The sequence below is a fragment of the Rattus norvegicus genome, chromosome 3, assembly GCF_036323735.1.
Source record: "Rattus norvegicus strain BN/NHsdMcwi chromosome 3, GRCr8, whole genome shotgun sequence".
NCBI classification, from domain to species: Eukaryota; Metazoa; Chordata; class Mammalia; order Rodentia; family Muridae; genus Rattus; species Rattus norvegicus.
Window position 1 is genome coordinate 34,573,778 of NC_086021.1, and position 21,086 is coordinate 34,594,863.

The window sequence follows — 21,086 nt, forward strand, 5'->3', positions numbered from 1 at the left end:
CCTACCATGAGGGCTAGGCCAGAACAGGTCACTGGGTCCTGCCTCTGTTCCTGCCAGCTGCCCCGTGACACCCAGCTGAAGCCACCGTCCCCACCTCTCGCCCACTTTGAACATAGCAAGGGTACCCCTGACCACCTTAATGGTCCTCTTACCCCAGTTTCCCACCCCATCCAATGCACTTCATACCATAGCACACCGGTGCTGACTTCTTTGTTTTTGAGACAAGGGCTCACTGCGTAGACCAGGCTGGCTTCCAACTCAGACATCCACCTTTCTGTCGCCTCCCGTGTGCTAGATTAAAGGCGTGTACACTTGAATCTCTTTACACTTCCTGGGCTGCATCAGCGGGATTCCCTCCCCATTGGACAGCCCAGCAGGGATCAGAGGACCGAGACTTCTTACCCCACGTGAGGCTGTCAGTCCCTTGTTTGCTGCCTTTCCCACTGCAGTGCTAGGGGATGGGCAAGAACAGACACATGAGTAGACCCTCCGAGGGGCCCTTGGCCTCCATCTCACAGGCCTCGCAGCACACAGACATCGTGAGTGAGGCGTCTTCTGAAGCAGGCAACTAGCAGGTTCTTACTAGAACACCTAGCCCTAACAATCCTACCTTCTTGAGAGGAAAACACTGAAATAAATATTTATCTGCCTTGCATAGAGAGGAAAACACTGAATTAAATATTTATCTGCCCTGCACGAACTCCTCCAGCCCCTATCTCTCCTGGACCCCACCTTGCAGACTTCTCTCCTGTCCTAGCCCAGGAATTCAGGACAAGTCTTCTTGGACCCTTGAATCCCTCATCTAAAACACTAAAATGGATCTGGAGAGGTGGCTCAGTGGTTAAGAGCACTGGCTGCTCTTCAAAGGATCCTGGGTCAATTCCCAGCACCCACACGATGGCTCACAACTGTAACTTCAGATCCAACATCCTCTTCTGGCCTCCATGGGCACCAGGTACACATATAATACAGACATAAATTCATACAAAACACCCATCTACATAAAATTAAAATGCAGAAGTCTTTTGCCCAAATGCACCTGATCATATCTAAAATGCAGAAATGCCTCCTTTAAATTATTTTTAAGTATTAATTGAGGCGGTGGGGGGGAGGAGCAGTGACAGACGAAGGTCACATCCAGCCTAGTGTTCGGGACAGCTGGTACCTATCTACAGTTGTTTTCTCAGCTGAGCAAAGGCTTCATCTCACCACCAGAGGGCAGTGCTGTTCCCTCTAGAACACTGTAGCTGTTTGAGGCTGAAACGGAGGCTAGCTTTCCAGTAACAATCTCTCTCCCAACCCCATTAGAGCAGGTCTGGGGCACAGGGCTTGTCCCGCTAGGAGGAGAGGTAGTATAACTAGGCAGCAGCCTTGGGTGGGAAGCCCGAATGTCCCAGGTTCTGGAGCAGACCCTACCCCTTCAGGTGGTCACTTCTGTCTCCATCTGTAGAGCAGAAAACCAGCATGCTACTAGGTTGGCACAGCTACAGGAAGAGTCCCCACTTGGCAGGCAGGATTTAGACATCTCTGGATCCCAAGGCAAACACCATCTTGTCAGGGAGCTCCTTGCTGAAGAAGGACTTCCCTGGAGCAGCCTGGTGGAGTGATTTCTACCCAGACGTCGCCTGCGTCTGCGCTGGCTTGACACGTGGTGTTGCAGGCCTGTAATCCCAGCACTTAGGAGGTACAGGTAGGCTGTTAGCTCAAGGTTGTCCTGGCTGCACAGTAAGTTTGAGGCCAAACCTGGGCTAAGTGAGACCTTGCCTCACAAAAGTAAAACATAGGCACCTGAACAGAACCTGAAAATTCCCAGTAGGCACTGGGCCATCTGGGACAGCACGAGGCTTAGACACGGAACGTTCACAGGTCACACTCTGCTGTTTAATGGCTAAGCCTGAACCGGTCTCAGGAGGACTCTGGAGGGACACTGCACACACATAGGTGAGATTTTTCACAGGAGTAGATGTTTGGCATCTTCAAACCTCACAGGTGCGGTTTTTAGCGGTTGGTCAAAGCCCATCCTTGACTTTCAGTCTTTGGAGGAGCCAAGGCCGCGCAGGAGCAGGCTGAGCTGGGAACATTTGCTTCACCCTGAGCCTGTGCTAGCTAAGGCAGGACAGAGAGGTATCAACAGGGGACAGGGAAGCTCTGACCTGCCCTCCTCTGAAAACTTGGCACCCTACTTCCACTGGGAGCCGGCCACTGCTGGGCCTCTTGTGAGGACGCCCTGAGACACACACCAGTCACGTGTCTCTCCTCTGGCTGTGCCAGAATTACAGGTAGGTCTGAGAAGCCCTCATCCTTAGCCCTATATGGCATGATGGCTCTGTTGGACAATCTTCTGTCCTTTGCTTTATGGGTAAGAGGAAGTTTAAGGCATTTGTGAGGTGAAGGATGTTCTGTCAATCTGTAAGCGGTTCTAATCGGACACATCACCCAGGGTCCCAAAAGGCTAAGACACACATTTGCACATTAGGCTCAGAGATCCACACACCTAGCTTAGCCAGGAACCCTGGACCTGAGCCCATCCCTGTTCTAGAAGGGGCACCAAGTCCTCTGGTTCAGCCTTCATGGCTCCGTCCCCCATTGTGGTATCTGAGGAGGCTTCAGCTGCTGGTCACAGATGGTGGGCCACTTCCCAGAGGATCTGTAGGGCCATGGAGAAACAGGCGAACTGGGCCAGAACATAGGCCCCGGAGCGAATGCGTGGGTTCATTTTGCCCAGGTAGGCCACGGTGTGTACCACACGGCCTGTGAGGACCACGAGGAAATGTATCCAGGCGATGAGAGGGTTGGGTCCCAGGAATGAGTAGACGAAACCAAGGAAGAGGAAGGGGTAGATCGTCTCCATGTCGTTGCGGTGGGCTCTGGGGAGCAGAGGGTGACAGCAGGCTTAGTGCTGGGCCTAGTTTTTCCCATACCCCCCCACAGTCCCTTCTGTCCCTTAGACACCAGGCAGAAAAAGGCGGACTCAGAGAACTGGGGTCAGAGGCGAGTGACAGACACTCTCTGAAGGCAGGTTTTGAGCCGTGTCTCCTGCTGGTCTCCGTCTCTTTCCACCCCTAAAGCTGACCAAGCAACATCTTTGCAGAGATAACTGTAGGATTCTTCCACTTATCAACCCAGCCAAGCACAGGACTCTGGCGAACCTTCCCTTCCTTCTCGCATGGTGTCTGACTCTTTTGGGAACAGGCGCGGCAGGAGGCCTATGTACAACCCTACCATAAAAAAACAGCCCACGGAGAGAGCCCCAACAGCCACCATTCAGTTTCCAGGTTCCCCTTTGGACTGTCACCTCTCTCTAGGGTGAAACAGGCAGTCAAACCACCCTCATCGGGAGAAGCGAATGCCCAGAGCCACCGATGAACGATAAGATAAACATGAACCCAGTGACTGAGCCATGACCTTTCCCAGGACCGGCCCCAGTTCAGTAAGCAGCCAGTTCCAGCTGCAGTGCATCCAACCAGCAGCGCTGGCCAAACCCAACCTGGCCCCAGCCCTCTTGTGGTGACCCATTTCAGTGGCCTCTGCTTGTTTCCTTTTGGAAAAATGAATCTTAGCAAGGAGCCACCAACTTCTTACTGAGTGCGAAGAAGTAGGCAGAACCAAGTAGGGGCCTGGAGCACCCAGCACCCCAATGCTGCAGGGGGACTGGGGCAGTAGTCAGGGGGTGGAGATGTGTCCCAGACTAAATGATGCTAAACCAGCCAGGAAGGGGAAGGATCTTCTTGGGATGTACCCAGCACGTGCAAAGGTCCTGTGGTAGGAACAGCACAGAATTCAAAGTTGACCTGTTTGCCCCAGTAAAGCACACAAGAGGGAAGTGGGTGGGGGTGAGGTACCAGGCAACACGTGAGGAAAATGAAATTCATCCAAGGGCATACGAAATCCTCAGGTGGGGATGTGCTCCTCCCGAGCTCTACTTGACAGGGTGTGCTGGAAAATGACTACAAGCAAGAGTTCAAAGTCAGGGCCTGGAGAGAAGCTTGATAATGAGGAGCATTTGTTGCTCTCATGGAGGACCCAGGTTCAGAACCCAGCACCCCTATGGTGAGTCACAACCATCTGTAATTCCAGTTCCAAGGGATCTGACGCCCTCCTCTGGTCTCTGAAGGTACCAGGCACACACGCAGTACACACGTTCAAACATGCAAGCAAACACATAAAATAAGAATGTAACTAAATCTTGAGTCATACTCTGCTGCATAGTAAGTCGAGGCAGGCCTGGGCTATATAGAAGACTTTCTTTCTTTAAAAAAATGAAATAAAAAAGGCTCAGTGGGTAAAGGGATTACTGCACAATCGTGAGGACCAGAGTTCAAATCTCCACTAATCATATTTTAAAACAAGACAAATGCAGGTTGTAACTACAAGCACTTATAACCCTAGCAGGAAAGAGGATGGAGATGGGGTATTGCTCCCCATTCAGTGAGAGACCTTGCCTTCAGGAGTCTGATCTCTACACACCATGCCTCCCTCTCAGTCTCTCACACAACACAAACACACACACACACACACACACACACACACACTACAGAAACACTGACACATACATACATACACAGACACACCATACATACACACCACACACATATATACAGACAAAAACCACACCACAGACACACACATCAAGACACACTGACACATGCATACACAAACACACCACACTCACACAGACACAGGCACACAGACAGACAGACAGACAGACAGACACAGACACAGACACAGACACAGACATACACACACACACACACACACACACACACACACACACACACACACACACTCCCACACTTCCGGCAGGGCCTGGAACTTTCCCAGGTATTGCATTCAGCCTCCATCTTCCTGAGACACGTCCATGTGACTCTTCCTTCTCCTTTCCCCCTGGATCATGACCTTGTGACACAGACACAGGGCAAACCTGGTTAGGGCAGTGCTCAGCTGTTGTGGGGTATACCACAGTGGCCCATGACACAGGGTGACGGGTCTGGATGGACTCTAGGGATCTGACCACAGGGAAAGGCGGGAGACCTAAGAGCTGAGGCCGTTATGACTCCCCACACAAGCCAGTCTGGGAACACTCTTGAAAACCCGTCCCAGAAAACTAACCTGTCTCAGATGAGCTCTGCCCGCCACAGGGAGCTATGAGTAGACGATCATGTGAAAGTTTTGGGGAAAGCACGGTGAGGGGGAGGGGCTCAGTTGCCAGACAATCTCCTCCTTAATCTAAGGGGTCTGAGGGCTGGAGAGACGCTACCCTCTGTAAAGTGTCCAGTGAAGAAATGAGTTTAAACCCATGTGCTCTTGGGTCTACCTGTAATCCCAGATCACAGGAAATGAGACAGGAAGCTCCCTTAGATGCATAGGCTGGCCAGCCTAGCCTAGCTCCAAGTTAGGAAGTCCTGTCTCGGAACACAGTGGAACAGCACAAGAGAAACAGCAGCCCAGGCTGGCCCCTGGGCTCACACGGATGTTCAAGCACACCTCTACCAAGGGGGGTTAAAAGTGAGAGTCCGGAGCCAGGTGTGCTAGCTCACACCTGTACTCTAGGCCCTTGGAAGGCTTAGAGGTTCAAAGCCAGCCTTGACTACACAGCAGCTCTGTGGTTAGCCTGGGCTACGTGAGACTCTAACTCAGAAACCAATTGAGAACAAATGTGAGCAGAAAATCCGTAGACCATAGATTGGGTCGGGAAGTTTGGGATGCGGGTAGGAGGAGGGGGTCCCCTAGTCTGTACAGCAGGCCCCCGTTGGGGACAAGGACCTCGCAGAGAAAACACACTTCCCTGGTTCCTCTCCAGGCAGCAGAGGGGTGAGCCTGAGGGAGAGGTGGCTGGGAATGGGTAGAGCTCTGCCCTAGCACCTCCCTCCCTCTCTGTCTAAAACCACAACGGAGCCCCCACAAAGCCACAGTGGTGCAGGGAGCAGGGAGGAATGGGGAAACCAGGATGTTGAAAAAACAAAAAGTTCACCTGCCACAGGATCCAAACAAAGGCATGGAGGGAGTCACGTACAGAGAAACGGAGCCGTGTGTCTCGCCAATAACCACTATTTGGAGTGAGGAAAAAGTCGCCCAAAGCCAGTTCCCACCAGAGGAGACTTGCGCAGTCCCTCACCTCCATCCCCCACCCCAGCCCCGTGGCATCAGGCCTGCCCCTCACCCTCAGCAGGCATTGGGAACAGGGCTGCTTGACTGCAGCAGCAAGTGTCAGCACAGGGGAGAGCCCTCTAGCGACCCCAGGCCAGGGCGATGGCAGCAGCTGGTTACAGTGCTCAGCAACATGTCTCTGCCAGCTCGCCTCGAGCCGCACGCACGTGAACGTGAGCTCAGGGTTCAAGGAGGGTGGGGCTTGGTGCCAAAAGGGGAGGTTCAGGAAGGGACTTGGCAAAGGGTAGGGCTGAGGCAATGGGGTGCGGTTGAGGCGTGGGGTGCTGAGGTTTAGCCCTCCTGCAAGACCGGGTTACAGCTCCAGGGTCAGACCTTGGCAAGCCACTTTCATTCCTACAGATAACATCACTCTCCTCAATGCTGGGGTGCTGTGTGTGTTGGTACCCAAAGAATATAGAAAAGTAGAATGCAAGGCCCTGTCACTGCCCCCTCCCATCATGGCTACTTCCAAATCAGCAATTCCAGATATTGCTAGACCAGTGGTTGCTCCTCCATAGTTTGCTCCTTCTCCTCCAGCTGATAACCTGCCACAGGCCCTCACCCACCCTAGTGAGAAATGGGGGTTCCACCAGGGGCCACCAGCTCTGACTGTCAACAGGAGCCCTGAGGCCACGGGCAGGTGTCTGTTCCTCTCTGAGCCTGTGTCCATTGCTGATAAATAGACAGACATACTGTCCTTTGAGGAGCAGAGGCGGCCCAATTTCCTGGCAAACTGCTTTCCTCAGACTAAAAGCCCCAACAGTGAGAAACAGGAGGAACAGGGTCAGGTGTTCCCCCTGGGGAAACAGCCCTGTGTTAGAATTTCCACACAGCTGCAGGAGAAAACATCCCCATCTGTAAATGCAGACAAGTCCTGGGAGGAAAAGGTGGCAGGTACACGTCCTGGAAGGCTGGGACTTGCTCTGACTGGGAGAGAGAAAGAATGACTGACAGAACAGACCTGCTTACAGGAAAGCTGGGGTTGGTGGGCCGTGCTCTCCTTCAGGAGTTTATTGTGTACAGAACAGGGGGTGGTGGGTTCAGGAGGTCTTTGTAGGAGAGCAGGTCTCCAACTGGAAGCAGGTCAGGCTTCAGTTTCTAGTTTTTACCCAGCCTGCCACTTTGGGACCTGGGGAAGGCTTTGCCGCCCCCGTGGATCTGAAGCTTTTAGTCTTTGGCATGGCTGTTCATATGTCAACGATACACACTCAGGACTTCACTGCTCCTTACACATCCACACAAGGCCTCGTCGTTCCCCACAGCTGCCTCATGGAGTGGTCCGTGCAAGCCTTTGCTGCCACACTGTGCGGCTAAGGCTGGCTTTGAACTCCTGCTGCTGATATTCCCTCAGGCCAGAATTCCAGGTGCAGCGAGGGAGGACCACTCCAGGCGGTCTCTGCTCCATCCGTCTTTTTAATCTTAAAACAATTTTAAGCCAGCTTGCACCTTCGATTCTAGCACAAGGGAGGCAAAGACAGGCAGATCTCTGTGAACTGGAAGGCAGCTAGGGCTACACAGAAAAGCCCTGTCTCGAAAAACAAAAAAACAACAGAATTAAATTATTCTATTTTATTACCTGTGTGAGTATTCTGCTGCGTGTACGTATGTGTACCACATGTGTACCTAGTGCCTGAGGAGGTCAGAAAAGGGCACCATGTGGGTGCTGGGAATCGAACCTGAGTCCTCAACAAAAGCAACGAGTGCTCTTAGCCACTGTACCCTGTCCTGCCACTCCGGTTCCATTCTCTAAACCTGGCCCCCGATTGCCCCCAGAGCCAGGCTGGTTTGTCTTCCAGCATGCTACTCTGCCAAGCACATTTATAATCCAAAATCCAGCCTTTGTGCTTCCTGTGCTCACAGCAGGGTGGGCCACGGGCCCTGCCCTGGTTCTAATTGTTTAACTGTCCCCACCCCACCTCCTCTCCATCCAGTGCCCAGTGGTGGGGAGCAGGCGTGATTCTCAGTTCTGCGCTTCGGCTAATACACTTTCTTCTTAGAGTCGGGGCCTCGCTGCACAGTTCTGGTTGGTTTGGGACTCACTGTGTAGATAAGGCTGGACCCAAATTCAGAGAGATCCTCCTGCCTCTGCTTCCCAAGTAGTGGGATTAAAAAAATTGCTACCACTGCCTTCCTTCCTCCCTTCCTTCCTTTCAGAAGATAGGGTCTCATATAGCCCAGGCTAGCCTCCAACTCTATTTTATACACACGCTCTACCAACCAGAACTTCATCTCCAACCCGCAACTTCCTGTGATGTGTGTGGAGTCAGCAGGGTTCCTGAGCTACCCAGGTGCCCAGTCCCCCAGCCCAAGTACCTAGTAAGTCCTAAAAGAAGCTTCACTGAGGGGTTGCGGATTTAGCTCAGTGGTAGAGAGCTTGCCTAGCAAGCACAAGGCCCTGGGTTCGGTCCCCAGCTCCGAAAAATAGAAAAAAGAAGAAGAAGAAGAAGCTTCACCAAGTGGATCTCTACAGCTCTACAGCATCCTTGGGGTAGGGAACGTTCAGAAAATGCTAGACTAATGTCAGCCATCTAAGCTGCAGTCCTAGAGAGGATATGAAATAAAATTCTGGCTAGAGAGATGGCTTGGGGATTAAGAGCACTTATTCCTCTTGAGGAAGATCACTGAGATCAATTCCTGGACCCATATGGAGGCTTACAGCCATCTGTAACCACAGTTCCAAGGGGTCCAACAGGCACATGTGTCATACACACACACACACACACACACACACACACACACACACACACACACACGTTGTTGATTGGCTGGGATCACTGTCTGGATTCCTTTTCTCAGTGGCTCAGAATTGCCCAGACAATCAAGTAAGGTCATGATTGGGCAAGGCCGTTTATTCATGAAACCAGCCAGTGCCTAGTACCAGTGTCTGCCGCATAGTAGGTGCTCACTAAACGACGCATGGACAGCGCCAGATGGAACACGTACAGATTAGCCAATCTCTCTGCTGGAAAGCCTGGAGTTTCACTTCCTATGACACGTTGCTGTCATTTTTTTTTTTTTGAAAACCACAAGTGTGTACATTGCTGTCAATGGCTAAGAAAACATAAGGAAAGCCTCCGGGAGTTTGTTTTCAGAGGGGAATTCTGTTAGGGAAGCAACAGCATTCCACCCATGTCTGCCTGTGAGGCAGGGGTTATGCTGGGAGCTGTGTGTGCTGGTCTGTTTCGCATCTCACCGGGTCCAGCTGCCCATCATCCTTGCCTACATCACCCCAGTAGCCCCTCTTCACTCTGGATTACCAACAAGATTACAGCAAAGAAATGTTCCCAAACCCCAATACTGAGCCAGCTGCTAAAAATCGGCATTTAGTCTCTAGGGGAAGTTTACACAGCTTTGCTTTATGAGGCTGCGCTTTAACCTCTAACTTATGCCAGCCTGGAACTCAGGGCAATTCTCCCGCCTCAGCCTCCAAAACGTTGCCGTCATGGGTGTGTGTCACAATACCTAGGCTTAAGACTAACTTTAAAAATGATTTTTACATCTAGACACTCTCAGTGCTCAGGAGGGAGAAGCAGGCAGATCTCTGAGTTCGAGGTCAGCCTGGTCTACGTGAGCTCAAGGACAGCCAGGGCTACGCAGAGAAACCCTGTCTCTAAAACAAAACAAAACAAAACCAAAATACAAAAACCAAAAACAAACAAATATTTGGGAATGTCGGTGCATGCCTTTAAACCCATCACTTGGAAGGCAGAGGCCAGTCTAGCCTACAAAGTGAGTTCCAGGAGAACCAAGCCTGTTACACATAGAAACCTGTCTTAAAAGACCAAAATAATAATAGCAACTACTATTAATTATTATTATTACATTTAGAAATAGAGAGATAGAGAAAGAAGATATGTGTGTGTGTGTGTGTGTGTGTGCGCGCACACAAGTTGGAGACCCACCTGTGGAAGTTGGTTCTCTACTTGTAGCAGAGGTTGGTCTTAATTCCTGATCTTTCTGCCTGAACCTCCCAAATTCTGGGATCCCAGGTGCAAGCCACAGCATCTCACTTGTATTTCTTTTTCTGTTTGTTTGCTTGGTCTCACTCTGCAGGGTGCTGGAGAGGTGGCTCAGTGGTTAAGAACACTGACTGCTCTTCCAGAGGTCCTGAGTTCAATTCCCAGCACCCACACGGTGGCTCACAACCATCTGTAATGGGATCTGATGCCCTCTGCTGGTGTGTGTGAAGACAGCTACAGTGTACTCAGTACATAAAATAAATAAATACATCTTTTTTAAAAAATGGTTTCATTCTGTAGTTGGCCTAGAACCCGGATCGAGAGTCCTCCTTCCACTTCCCAAACGTTGGGCTTTCAGACACGCATCACCAACCTTGAACTTTGTAATTCCAGATCCTGAGAACTTGCTTGCTCCAAGACAAACATAATGAGTAAACTGTAGTAGTCTGAGAGGAGAAATCAGGCCCAAAGACACCCTTAGACACTCAGAGGACTCTCATGTCCCTGGTTGCGAAACTCTGCAAGGACAGGTGCCAGCTGGGTTTGTGGCCAAGTCCTAGACACTGATAGGTACTCACCTGAGGCAGCGCTCCACATCTGGGTCACTCCTGCAGTACTGGAGACCTCCACGTTTCAACGCGTCCTCGGGGTTGGCAAAAGCCTGAAACACAGTAGCTGAGGATCACCACCCTGAGGAGGTTCCCGCCTCAGGACAGGGCTTAGGGGACAGCCACAGGGTCTATCAACTGTTCACCCTGCTCCCCCCAAACCTCTTCTCTGTGCCACAGAACGGAAGCTCATGGTAAGGAAGCTCAAGGGTGCCTCTTGCCCATGTCTTGGGCTCAGAGGTTATGAGAGACCATCCGCCTGGAGCTCAGTGTGACTAGTTAGTCTAGAATATACACAGGAGGGACACAGGTTCTGTGTTTGCCTAGCATGAGAAAGTCCCTCCCTAGGTTCGATTACCAGAACCTCAAAAAGTAAATTAAAACAAGATAAATAGTAGGGCAGAGTGGCTCTTGCCTTTAATCCCAGCCCTCTAGAGGCAGAAGTAAGTGGATCTCTGTGAGTTCGAGGGCAGCCTGGCCCACGTAGTGAGACCCCATTTGGAAAGATGAAAACAAACAGCTAGGTAGGAACCCTTAGGGCACTCAGGAGCCTGGTCAAAAGCTAGGCCCCTCACTGCCCACCAGGCTCTGAAGCTCTCTGCTCTCCAACAGCCTTGTCTACAGACTCAGGACGACATGGAGCACCTGGGCATCACTGGGAAAGCAGGGGCAGCCAAAGGAGGGCCTAGTATCTCTCTATGGAAAAGAGAGCAGAGGCCTGAGGTCATACCCGTCTTTGAGGGTCTCTGTTCACGACTGACTTGCAGCTATCCGGCAAAGGTCCCCCATCAACTCCGGTGATATCTGAATCAACCTGTCTAACTGTGAGGAGAAAGAAGCCCACAGAGCTTCACTTGGGACTGTCCCGGGAGCCCCAGCTAGTAGATGAGCCTGCTCCAGCCCTGCCTGAGAAAAATGTAAAACGGCACAGAGAGGCCAGGATCTCCCACCCTGAATTCCTCCCTCCTGGCTCCGAAGCCCCCAACTCTGAGGACCCAGCTTTGCCACCAATGGAGTTCCTGTAATCAGGTGTCAGGCTGCCACCTCTAGTCACCAAGGGTCACTCAGCATGCACTTCCAGGAAGGGCCTGCGGCGGCTGCTATGCACAGCAGATTCCAGTAGGAACCAGTCTTAAGGACCAGCATGGGTGGTGTGTTCGACATTCCAGTCTCCAGGTTCGCTGAGAGGGACACCGAGCTTTCTCTCAACTGCCTACGCCTCCAGGCTGTTGGGGAGAGGATCCGGAATGGGCTCCCATCCTCTCTACAGAGAGGGTAACCCTGGTCCCTCTTGGCAGCCACAGAAGGGCCCCAGGGCCCAAAGCAGAGGAGACATCCCTCCACCCCTGCATCATTGGTCATGGGAGAGGAGCCCAGGAGGAAGTCAGGCTCTGGAGTCAGAAAGTTAACTTCCAAGGGGATGGAAGGAGCCCACAGTAGGCAGGCATTTCCTAAGCCCAAGCTTCTCAACCAAGGTGAACCAACTCTCACTGCCTTTCCTGGTGGTAACTTAGTGCTCAACCTTGGGGGCCCTACAGAGGGGACAAGAACAGAATGTAGTTATCTCTCCCTGGCATCTGTTGTCCCAGGACTAACCAAAACAGAAGAGCCAGAGACAATATGTGGCAGCTCTGCAGTTATTCCTGTCAGTACCTGCCCCAGGGCTGAACCTGGCTGGAAGGCAAGAGGCCCAACCTGCTCCCACCCCGTCCTCCATGACCCTCGCCTTTGGGCTGGACAAATGTTGGTTTAGGGAAAAGTGCACGTAAAGAACAGATGCCTTAGGTGGTTCTGTTTTCTAGCAACTTCCAATGGACCCCTGGAAGGGGTCCGGGAGTCCTGGCCACTCCCACCAGCTCTGTGTAGGTTCGGGACTGGGACCAGAGAATGTCACCTATAGTCCTTCGAGGCTAGAGAGTGCCACGAGTGTATGCGGCGTCCATGGGGAGTGGGAATTTCCACGGAAAGCCTTCTTAGGCTCCTGCTTTGCCGGTTCCCACCCAGATATGAAATCTCCTTGCCTGCCGGGGAAACTGCCATGTCCGGAGACCTCTCGCTGTCAGAGTTCTTGTGCTCCACTCGCGAGGGAAACCCCCCCACTCCTCCACCCCGCCACCCGGAGTGCTCTCATACCAAAAAGGTTCAGGAGCTGAAGGCCAAGCCAGCTTCCAGAAGGGCTGCGGTGGCAGCAGCCTTGAAACTGCTCCCACTGTACGCTGAGATAACATCTCTGTCACGTTTTTCAGTCCCCAGACTTTCTTGCATGGAAAAGCCAGGAGAGTGCTGATCTCCTTCTCCTCCCTCCCCACTCCTACCAGCGCACGCACCTTCTTCCGCAGCCTGACTTGGCCTGTGATGACAGCCACCGCGTACATCTTGATGACCAGCAGTGTGCTGCAGAGCAGAAAGGCGGGGAGCACCTGGCTGTTCTCCATCACCAAACCCAGGGAAGTCATCTCAGCTAGCCAGCCTGGACTCCGGGACACCGGGACTGAGAGTGAGACTGTCCCACAAGGCGGTTTATGGAAAGGAGGAGGCGGGGCAAGCCCTGAGTAGGCGGTCGCCCCCGCCTACTCCCCGCCCACCCTGATCACCGCCGCAGGCCCCCTGCTCAAGTCAAGAAGGAAACCAGAGACTTCTGCTTCGAGTGCCGGGGGAAGCAGAGGAATGGAGGTGTCCCATGCCGTCCTTGGCTCAGGACCCTTGTTCTTTTGCAAAGACTCAGACTACATAGTCTGTTTTCTCACTTAACATCATCAGGTCGCCGACCCCAGTCTGCAATATCACTGACCCATGCCCACCTTCCGAAAGAGCAGGGCAGGTAGAGGGCGTGAGAACCAGGCCATTTATGCTAATATGCTGCCTCAGTGATGCTAGAAACACAGCCATGGAAGCGGGTTGTCTGTGCAAGTTGGAAGGTGAGGAGACCCATCCTTCTGCCATCCTCTAGCAGGACACAGACCCCAATTACCAATTTGTGCGTTCGTGCGTGCGTGCATGCGCGCGTGCGTGTGTGTGTGTGTGTGTGTGTGTGTGTGTGTGTATGTGTGTGTGTGTTATTCATTTGAATGTGTACATTTGTATATGGGTGGGGATAATCACATGTATGCACCTTTGTGTGGAAGCCAGTAGCTGCTGTCACATGACTTTCTCAATTGCCTGGCTTATCTTTTTAGTTTCCTTTAAAACCACATTAATTTATTTATTTATGTATTGTACGCTATAGTACCTGTATGAAAGTCAGAGAACAACTTGCTAGAGCTGGTTTTGTTTTGCCATGTGAGTCACAGGGATAGGATTCAGGTCTCACTGGTCCAAGCACCTTACTTTTTTTTTAAGAGAGAGAGAGAGAGAGAGAGAGAGAGAGAGAGAGAGAGAGAGAGAAAGAGAGAGAGAGAGATATCTCACAGAAAGTTACCTGCATCTGTCTCCTGAGTGCTGGAATTAAAGGCATGTGCTACCACCCCTAACCCCAAATTCCTTGGGTTTTTTGTTTGTTTGTTTGTTTGTTGTTTTTGAGAAAGGGTTTCTCTGAATAGCTCTGGCTGTCCTGAAACTTGCTCTGGAGACCAAGCTGAATCCAGAAACCCCCCTGCCTTCCCCTCAAGTGCTGGGATTAAGAGTGTGTACCACCACATCCTGATCCTTCCCTGATCCCAGAGTTCATTGCTCTGCTGGCCTGAAAGGCCCATGAGCTCCGGGCATCCACTTGCCTCTGCTACCACGAATTACAAATACACATCTTCCTGTCTGGATTTGTAAGTGGGTTCTGAGGATCAATGGGGGGTGTTTTCCTCTTCTTTTCCCCTCCCCCCACCCTTCTTCATTATTCTTTCCTGACACTGTCCAACAAGCTGGCTCAAACTCACTACTTAGTCAAGTGTGACACATCCTCCTGCTTCTGCCTCTGCAGCCCTGAGGTGACTGGCTTGCACCGCCACCAGGCTCTGCTCTCCAACGTCAGCCTCGAAGCCCCTGGGTTTTTTGTTTCACATCACTAACTGTGTGAAGTCACTTCGGCAGCAGTGGGAAGTGGGTGTATTTGTTCCGATGTCTTCCTTGGATCCCCTTGCCTGTTGTGTCTCACCCTTGGCTCCTGTTCATTTCACTGGCTCTTGGGAGCATGGTCTGAAGAAAGGTAATCTTCCTGCTCCCTCCACTCCTCAGTCAACTAGATCATAAAAGGACAGCAATCTGGCCGAAGGGACATACATCAGCATCAGCCTGGCCATGCTTCAAAGCAACGCAGATCTAGGGGCAACTGGCCTGAACCCCACTCAGGTGGTAAACTTAGCCAGTCCTTAGAACACTGATGAGGCTGGAGATGCTTTCCCCGCCGACCCAATTTCCCTAGCTATAAAATTAAGCTGACTATCTCGTCAGCCCTCCCAGCCCATGGCAGTTGCTGGACTGAAAAGATCTTGGCTGGAGATGTATGTCCTGTATTCCAGTGACCCCAGCACTCTAGGTGTGGAGACCAGACCAGGAGTTCAAGGCCACCTTTGGCTACATAATAAATTTGAGGCCAGCCTGGAATGTATTAAACTCTGTCTCAAAAGTAAGGACTGAAACGTTCTGTACAAAATATTTTATTTTGTAATTTTTTGTTGGTTATTTTATTTATTTACATTTCAAATGTCCCCCTTCCCAGTCTCCTCTCGAAAAATCCCCATCCCATCCCCACTCCCATTTGCTTCTAAGAGGACTGTCCACCCACCCACTCATGCCTCACTGCTCTAGCATCCCCCTATGCTGGGACATGAAACCTCCACAGGACCAAGGGCCTCTCCTTCCACTGATGACAGATAAGGCCACCCTCTGTTACATCTGCGGCTGATGTCGTGGGATCCCTCCATGTGTACTCTTTGGTTGGTAGTTTAGTCCCTGAGAGCTCTGGAGGATCTGGTTAGCTGGTATTCTTGTTCTTCCTTATGGGGTTACGATCCTCTTCAGCTCCTTCAGTCCTTCCCCTAAACTCCTCCAATGGAGTTCCTGTGCTCAGTCTGATGGTTGGCTCTAATGACCTGCATCTGTATTGGTCAGGTTCTGGCAGAGCCTCCTGGGGGACCACTATACCAGGCTCTGGTCGGCAATCACTTCTTGGAATCAGCAAAGGTGTCAGTATTTGGTGTCTGCAGATCATCGGATGGATCCCTGGGTGGGGTGGTCTCTGGATGGCTCTTCCTTCAGTCTCTGATCGACCTTTTGTCCCTGCATTAAAAATCCTGAGATGGGTGGGTGGCCCTGTCCCTCAAATGGGGGCTGTGGCCCCATCTGCTGGAGGTGGTCTCTAGGTTCTATCTCCCCTTTGTTGGTATTTCACCTAATTTCATCCTCTTGGGTACTGGGAAATTCTCACTTCCCTGTCGTCTGGGACTTTCTATTGGCCAACCCTAGTTCCCCTCCTCCCACTGCTGCGTATTTCTATTCATTTTCCTGATCCTCTGGACTTCTCTCCTGTCTCTTCCCACACCTCATGCTGGACTCCCTTTTCCCTTTCCTCTCCTCTCTCCCTCCTAGGAAAAGAAATATTTTTTTTAAAAAAATTAAAAAAAAAGAAATATTTTTTTAAAAAAATTTTAAAAAAAAAAAGAAATATTTTTTAAAAAAAGAAATATTTTTTTAAAAAATTGGAAAAAAATGGTTTTCCAATCTAAAAAAAAAAAAAGTAAGGTCTGATGAGGTGACTCAGTGGGGGAAGAGGTTCACTCCACCAGCTTGAAGACATGAGATTCATTTCCAGATCTCCATGGTGGAGACCCAAGCAGGCTGTCCTCTGATGGCCAGTATACACACGAATACTAAAAGTCAGTAAAAAATTCACGTCTACAAACGCAGTTCCAGAGCACCCACTATGCAGTAGCCCCCCCTTTCGAAAGGCACTAGAGCCTCAGTTTCCCCCTCCTCAGAAGAGGACTAATGGTTCCTACCTAGCTGGATTGACAGGAGGGAGTCCTTGCTGCTAGCTAGGGACAGTGGGTGGCTTATTGCTGATTTACAATCTAAAGTTATGCTTGGCAAGATGTTTGTGTTTCCAAAGCACAGGGTCGCCACACAAGGCTTAGCCGTACTAGATAAGAGATAAGTATCCCCCAGAGAACTGGCCATGGAAAGGCCCGGTTGTTCTAAAGCAGGTTTTATCTGTGGCTACAGGATGGGGAGCTGGGCAAGAGGCCAGCTTTTCTGCTCTGCCTGCCAGGGATTCGCTTCAGGTAGCTCTCCTGTCAAAAGCTCGGTGATGAGCTGGCTCCTCTGGCCTCCATACCTACGCCATGGTCCTTGAATGCACACATGCACGAATGCATGTGTGTTTGCACTTGCACACACACACACACACACACACACACACACACACACACACACTCCAGATAGCACTCTAGAGGTAGACGCAGGAGGATCAGATGTTCAAGGACAACCTTGGCTACACACCGAATTTTAGACCACCCTGGACTACACCAGACTCTGTGGTAAAAGTTCTTGCTAAGTTTCCTGAGAGCCCAAGTTCAAATCCTCTGCTCCCAAGTAAGAACCAGTAAGTAACCCCAGTATGTGCCTCATAGAGGCATAAGGATCATGGGCCCTGACAGTCTAGCTCCAGGTCTGGTGAGAGACCCCATCCCAAGGGAGTAAAACGGAAAGCAGGCTACCTGATGTCCTCCTCTGGCCTCTACTCATGCAGACACAGACATGTGCACAGGCTACACACTTACATTATACACACTCTCACACACACATTCACCAACGAACAAAAGCAATACGGCCCTCAGTCAAAGGCCAGGGCCGTGGCTCACCAGCAGAGCGGTTGCCCAGGGTTTCTGAGACTCTGGCCCATTCCCAAGCACCAGAAAACGGTCGCTACACACAAATCACAGTTGTGAGGTTGTCGTCTGTGGGCTCTGCACTCTAACCAGATCATAAACCAGATCCAGCCACAGGAGCCTTTAGTGTGCAGCCCTCCAGGGGCTGGAGGGTGCAGGGAGACAACTGCGCCTTGCTTGGCCCTCTCTGAGACGAGATCCAAGTTCCAAGCTGATAAAGTCTCGTCCCAGCAATGAACACACAGTTCTAAGAAGCTACCTCTGCCTGTGAGGGAAAACTGGACAGAGACTGTGTCTGCAGAGACTGACCGCGGATTAGGAATTCAGGGCTGGTTGGGGATTTAGCTCAGTGGTAGAGTGCTTGCCTAGCAAGCGCAAGGCCCTGGGTTCGGTCCCCAGCTCCGGAAAAAAAGAAGAAGAAGAAAAAAAAAAAAAGGAATTCAGGGCTGTGAAGAGGTTGGAATGCTGCAGGTCCAGAGGCGAATTCCCTTATCTCCACATCGGAACTGACATCTCGTGACAAGAGATTAAAATCCTTTTAGGAAGTACTGAACTAGCTTCTACCTAGCCAAAAGCCATGGTGCCCTCGGAGAGCATCGTAGGCCTGTGGAATAGCCCCCTGCCATCTCCTGTACCCACCTCTCTGATGTACCAACCAATGCATTTCATTTTAAACTCGCCTTTTAACTCGTGACTGTCTCTCTTCTGTAAAACCATACGAACTCCACGAAACTGCTTCCACATTGGAACATGGGGTAACCTAAGTCTGTGTTCCAGGGTCACTCACGGTCCCTCAAAATGTCTCCAGAACTTATTCCGAGCTGGATAACGAAGGTCCCCCTTTGACAGATACCTTTCTGGTCTGCTTTCAGTGAATGTGTTTTGGTGCAGGTGACTGATTTGTTTAGTTCCTTCAAAAGCGTTTTAGTCTGGGCTGTTTGGCCTGCTTGCTGGCCTTTGGAAATCCAGAGGTGTTTTAGATTCTGGCTGGTTAGTTTATCTTTAGAATTTTCTTTGCTTTTGCTTGAAGGCATTTTCAGATTTTTTTGTTTTGTCTAGGTTTCCGTTGTCTTTGGAATATTTTAATTATTTCATATTTTAATATCTAAATATCGTAACTATTCTGCTTGTCTCCTGACTCCCTCCTCAGATGCACGATTTTCTTTCTGCGGCTTCTCCTGTGACCTTGCCAAGACTTCAGCTTAGGAATTTTATGAATGCCTGGTGACAGAGACAGCAAAACTAGAGGCATTTTGTTCCAGGAGGAACGTCCAGGACCTGCAGGCTTTGGCGAAAACAGACCAACACACCCCATTCCTGGGTCAGAATGGCTTGCATTGGAAGACATATCTGAGGATGGGTCACCCAGTGTCTGGGCCTGAGACCCATTGGGAGATGATATCTTAGGCTGAGAAAGTCAGTCCCAAAACAGCACGGAAAGCTGACCTGAAATACCTTCCGTAGCTGGCACCGAGGCAGCTTTTCAGGAGAAAAGAAAGATATACATGCAGGACAAGGTTTCAGAGAAGGAAGAGATGTTTCGAGCGCTACTGATCAGGTACTCCCTAGCTGCCTCTGGCGTGATGGCTATGAACTTGAATGCATTTGCAAAGATGAAAAGCCCTGGGGCTGGGGATTTAGCTCAGTGGTAGAGCGCTTGCCTAGGAAGCACAAGGCCCTGGGTTCGGTCCCCAGCTCCCGAAAAAAAAGAACAAAAAAAAAAAAAAAAAAAGATGAAAAGCCCTAAAATTGCTTTATCTTGCCTGAATCACGAAGTCCTAGGCAATCAATTTGCTTTTTTTTTTAAGCAATCGAGCAAACAAACAAACAAACATCACAGGCAGCCTGGTTTAATTAAAATGTAAAATGTCTGTTAACTACAACAGGCTGATGACATTGGCAATAAAAGGGAGCTATTCAGCAGGAATATCCCACAGTTTCTGGGAATGCCTCAAGCCCTGATTGGATCACTCATTGTCAGGAGTCCCAGGACTTTCCCTCTTTTATTTGACTGGTTGGTTTTGCTAAACATGGGCTCCGTGTTCTTTTGCTGATAACATCAAAGGCAGGCACTTTCATAGACCTGTCCCACTCTGCTCCTGGGTCGTATAACACTTATCTTTCTGGGCACCATCTTCACAAATCTGACCTGCCTTTAGCCAGTCTGACAGATACAAGGATTGGAACGAGACACTTGCGCCTCAGTCTGGCTAGGATACTGTTGAAAGATGGACCCCAAGGACAGTGGGACTTCCCTGGGATCTCACGTAGGAGAAGATGGGCGTGAGCCAGAGCGGAAACTGGCTTTCTCACACCGCAAGGAGGAGTCAGCGGCAGACCGCTTGGCTGTGCACATCTTTGCTCTCTATTCGACATTTTCTTACTTCAGGACCCTGAAGATAGACGTGGGGGTCTACTGGCTCTCTGCCCCCACCTCCCAATGAGACCAAATAAATCTTCCTTTCTGCTTTCTACTTTTTTAAAAAAATTGTATTAATTTTTATTTATATGAGTACCCTGTAGCTGTCTTCAGACACAGCAGAAGAGGGCATCAGATCCCATTACAGATGGTTGTGAGCCACCATGTGGTTGCTGGAATTTGAACTCAGGACCTCTGGAAGAGCAGTCAGTGCTCTTAATCACTGAGCCATCTCTACTTCTAATTTGGTCCTTTTTATTAACTTGTTGTGGAAGGGTGGCCAGACCCGACTTGTCAAAAGTTGTGACCACCAAGAAAGCAGCCTGGAAAACACACACACACAAATACACACAAATACACGTACATATATACATACACACATACATATACACACATCTACAGACATACACACATATATGCACATACATGCATACGTATATACACACAAATACACACATGTACATATACACATACATGCATACACACACACACACACACACACACACACACACACCTGTCCCATTTTACTGCCATCCTAGGCAATCTCCTCCATCTTCCAGAATCTACCTATAGACTCCCACCACAACCTTTGATGTCCTCAAGTTTGTGCACAAGACTCCCCCATCCCCCTGTCTCATCACTCCAATAGCAAAGTCCAGATGGAGGCAGTGACAGGCAGGATGACCAAGAAAAGCCATGGCTGACAGCCAGAGGGCAGGGACCCACCCGTGACCTCAGCAGGAAGAGCAGGTCTTGGTGGCACATGGCTGTGATCCCAGCAGTGGGGAGGTTGAGGCAGATGGTAGAGGCTGCCTGGGTTAGAGACCACGACAGTGTCTCAAAATGACAACTAGTGACCCATAACAATGGAGAAAAACATAGTGGTAGGCATTTGTCTATCCCACACCCTGGGCTCAGTTCTCAGCACTGCAACACATACACACACACACACACACACACACACACACACACACACACCACACAGAATTACAGAATTCTAGGAACTTTATGAACTGGATGTCCTGTTCTACACCTGTAATCCCAGGATTCGAGGCTTGGAGGTAGAGACTGGAAGATTAGGAGTTCAAGGTCAGCCTGCCTTACCTGAGATTCTAACTCAAAAAACCCAAACCAA

At 50.5% G+C, this 21,086-nt stretch overlaps 1 protein-coding gene across 1 annotated transcript; it reads right to left on the minus strand.

The window, feature by feature from the left end:
- Window positions 1-1,865: 1,865 nt before the first annotated feature.
- On the minus strand, window positions 1,866-13,210 carry Ptges (prostaglandin E synthase). The gene is given in 3 exon segments (NM_021583.3): window positions 1,866-2,867; window positions 10,685-10,767; window positions 13,042-13,210. Coding segments are annotated over 3 exon segments (462 nt in total). The 5' UTR covers window positions 13,171-13,210; the 3' UTR covers window positions 1,866-2,617.
- Between the last annotated feature and the right edge of the window lie 7,876 nt (window positions 13,211-21,086).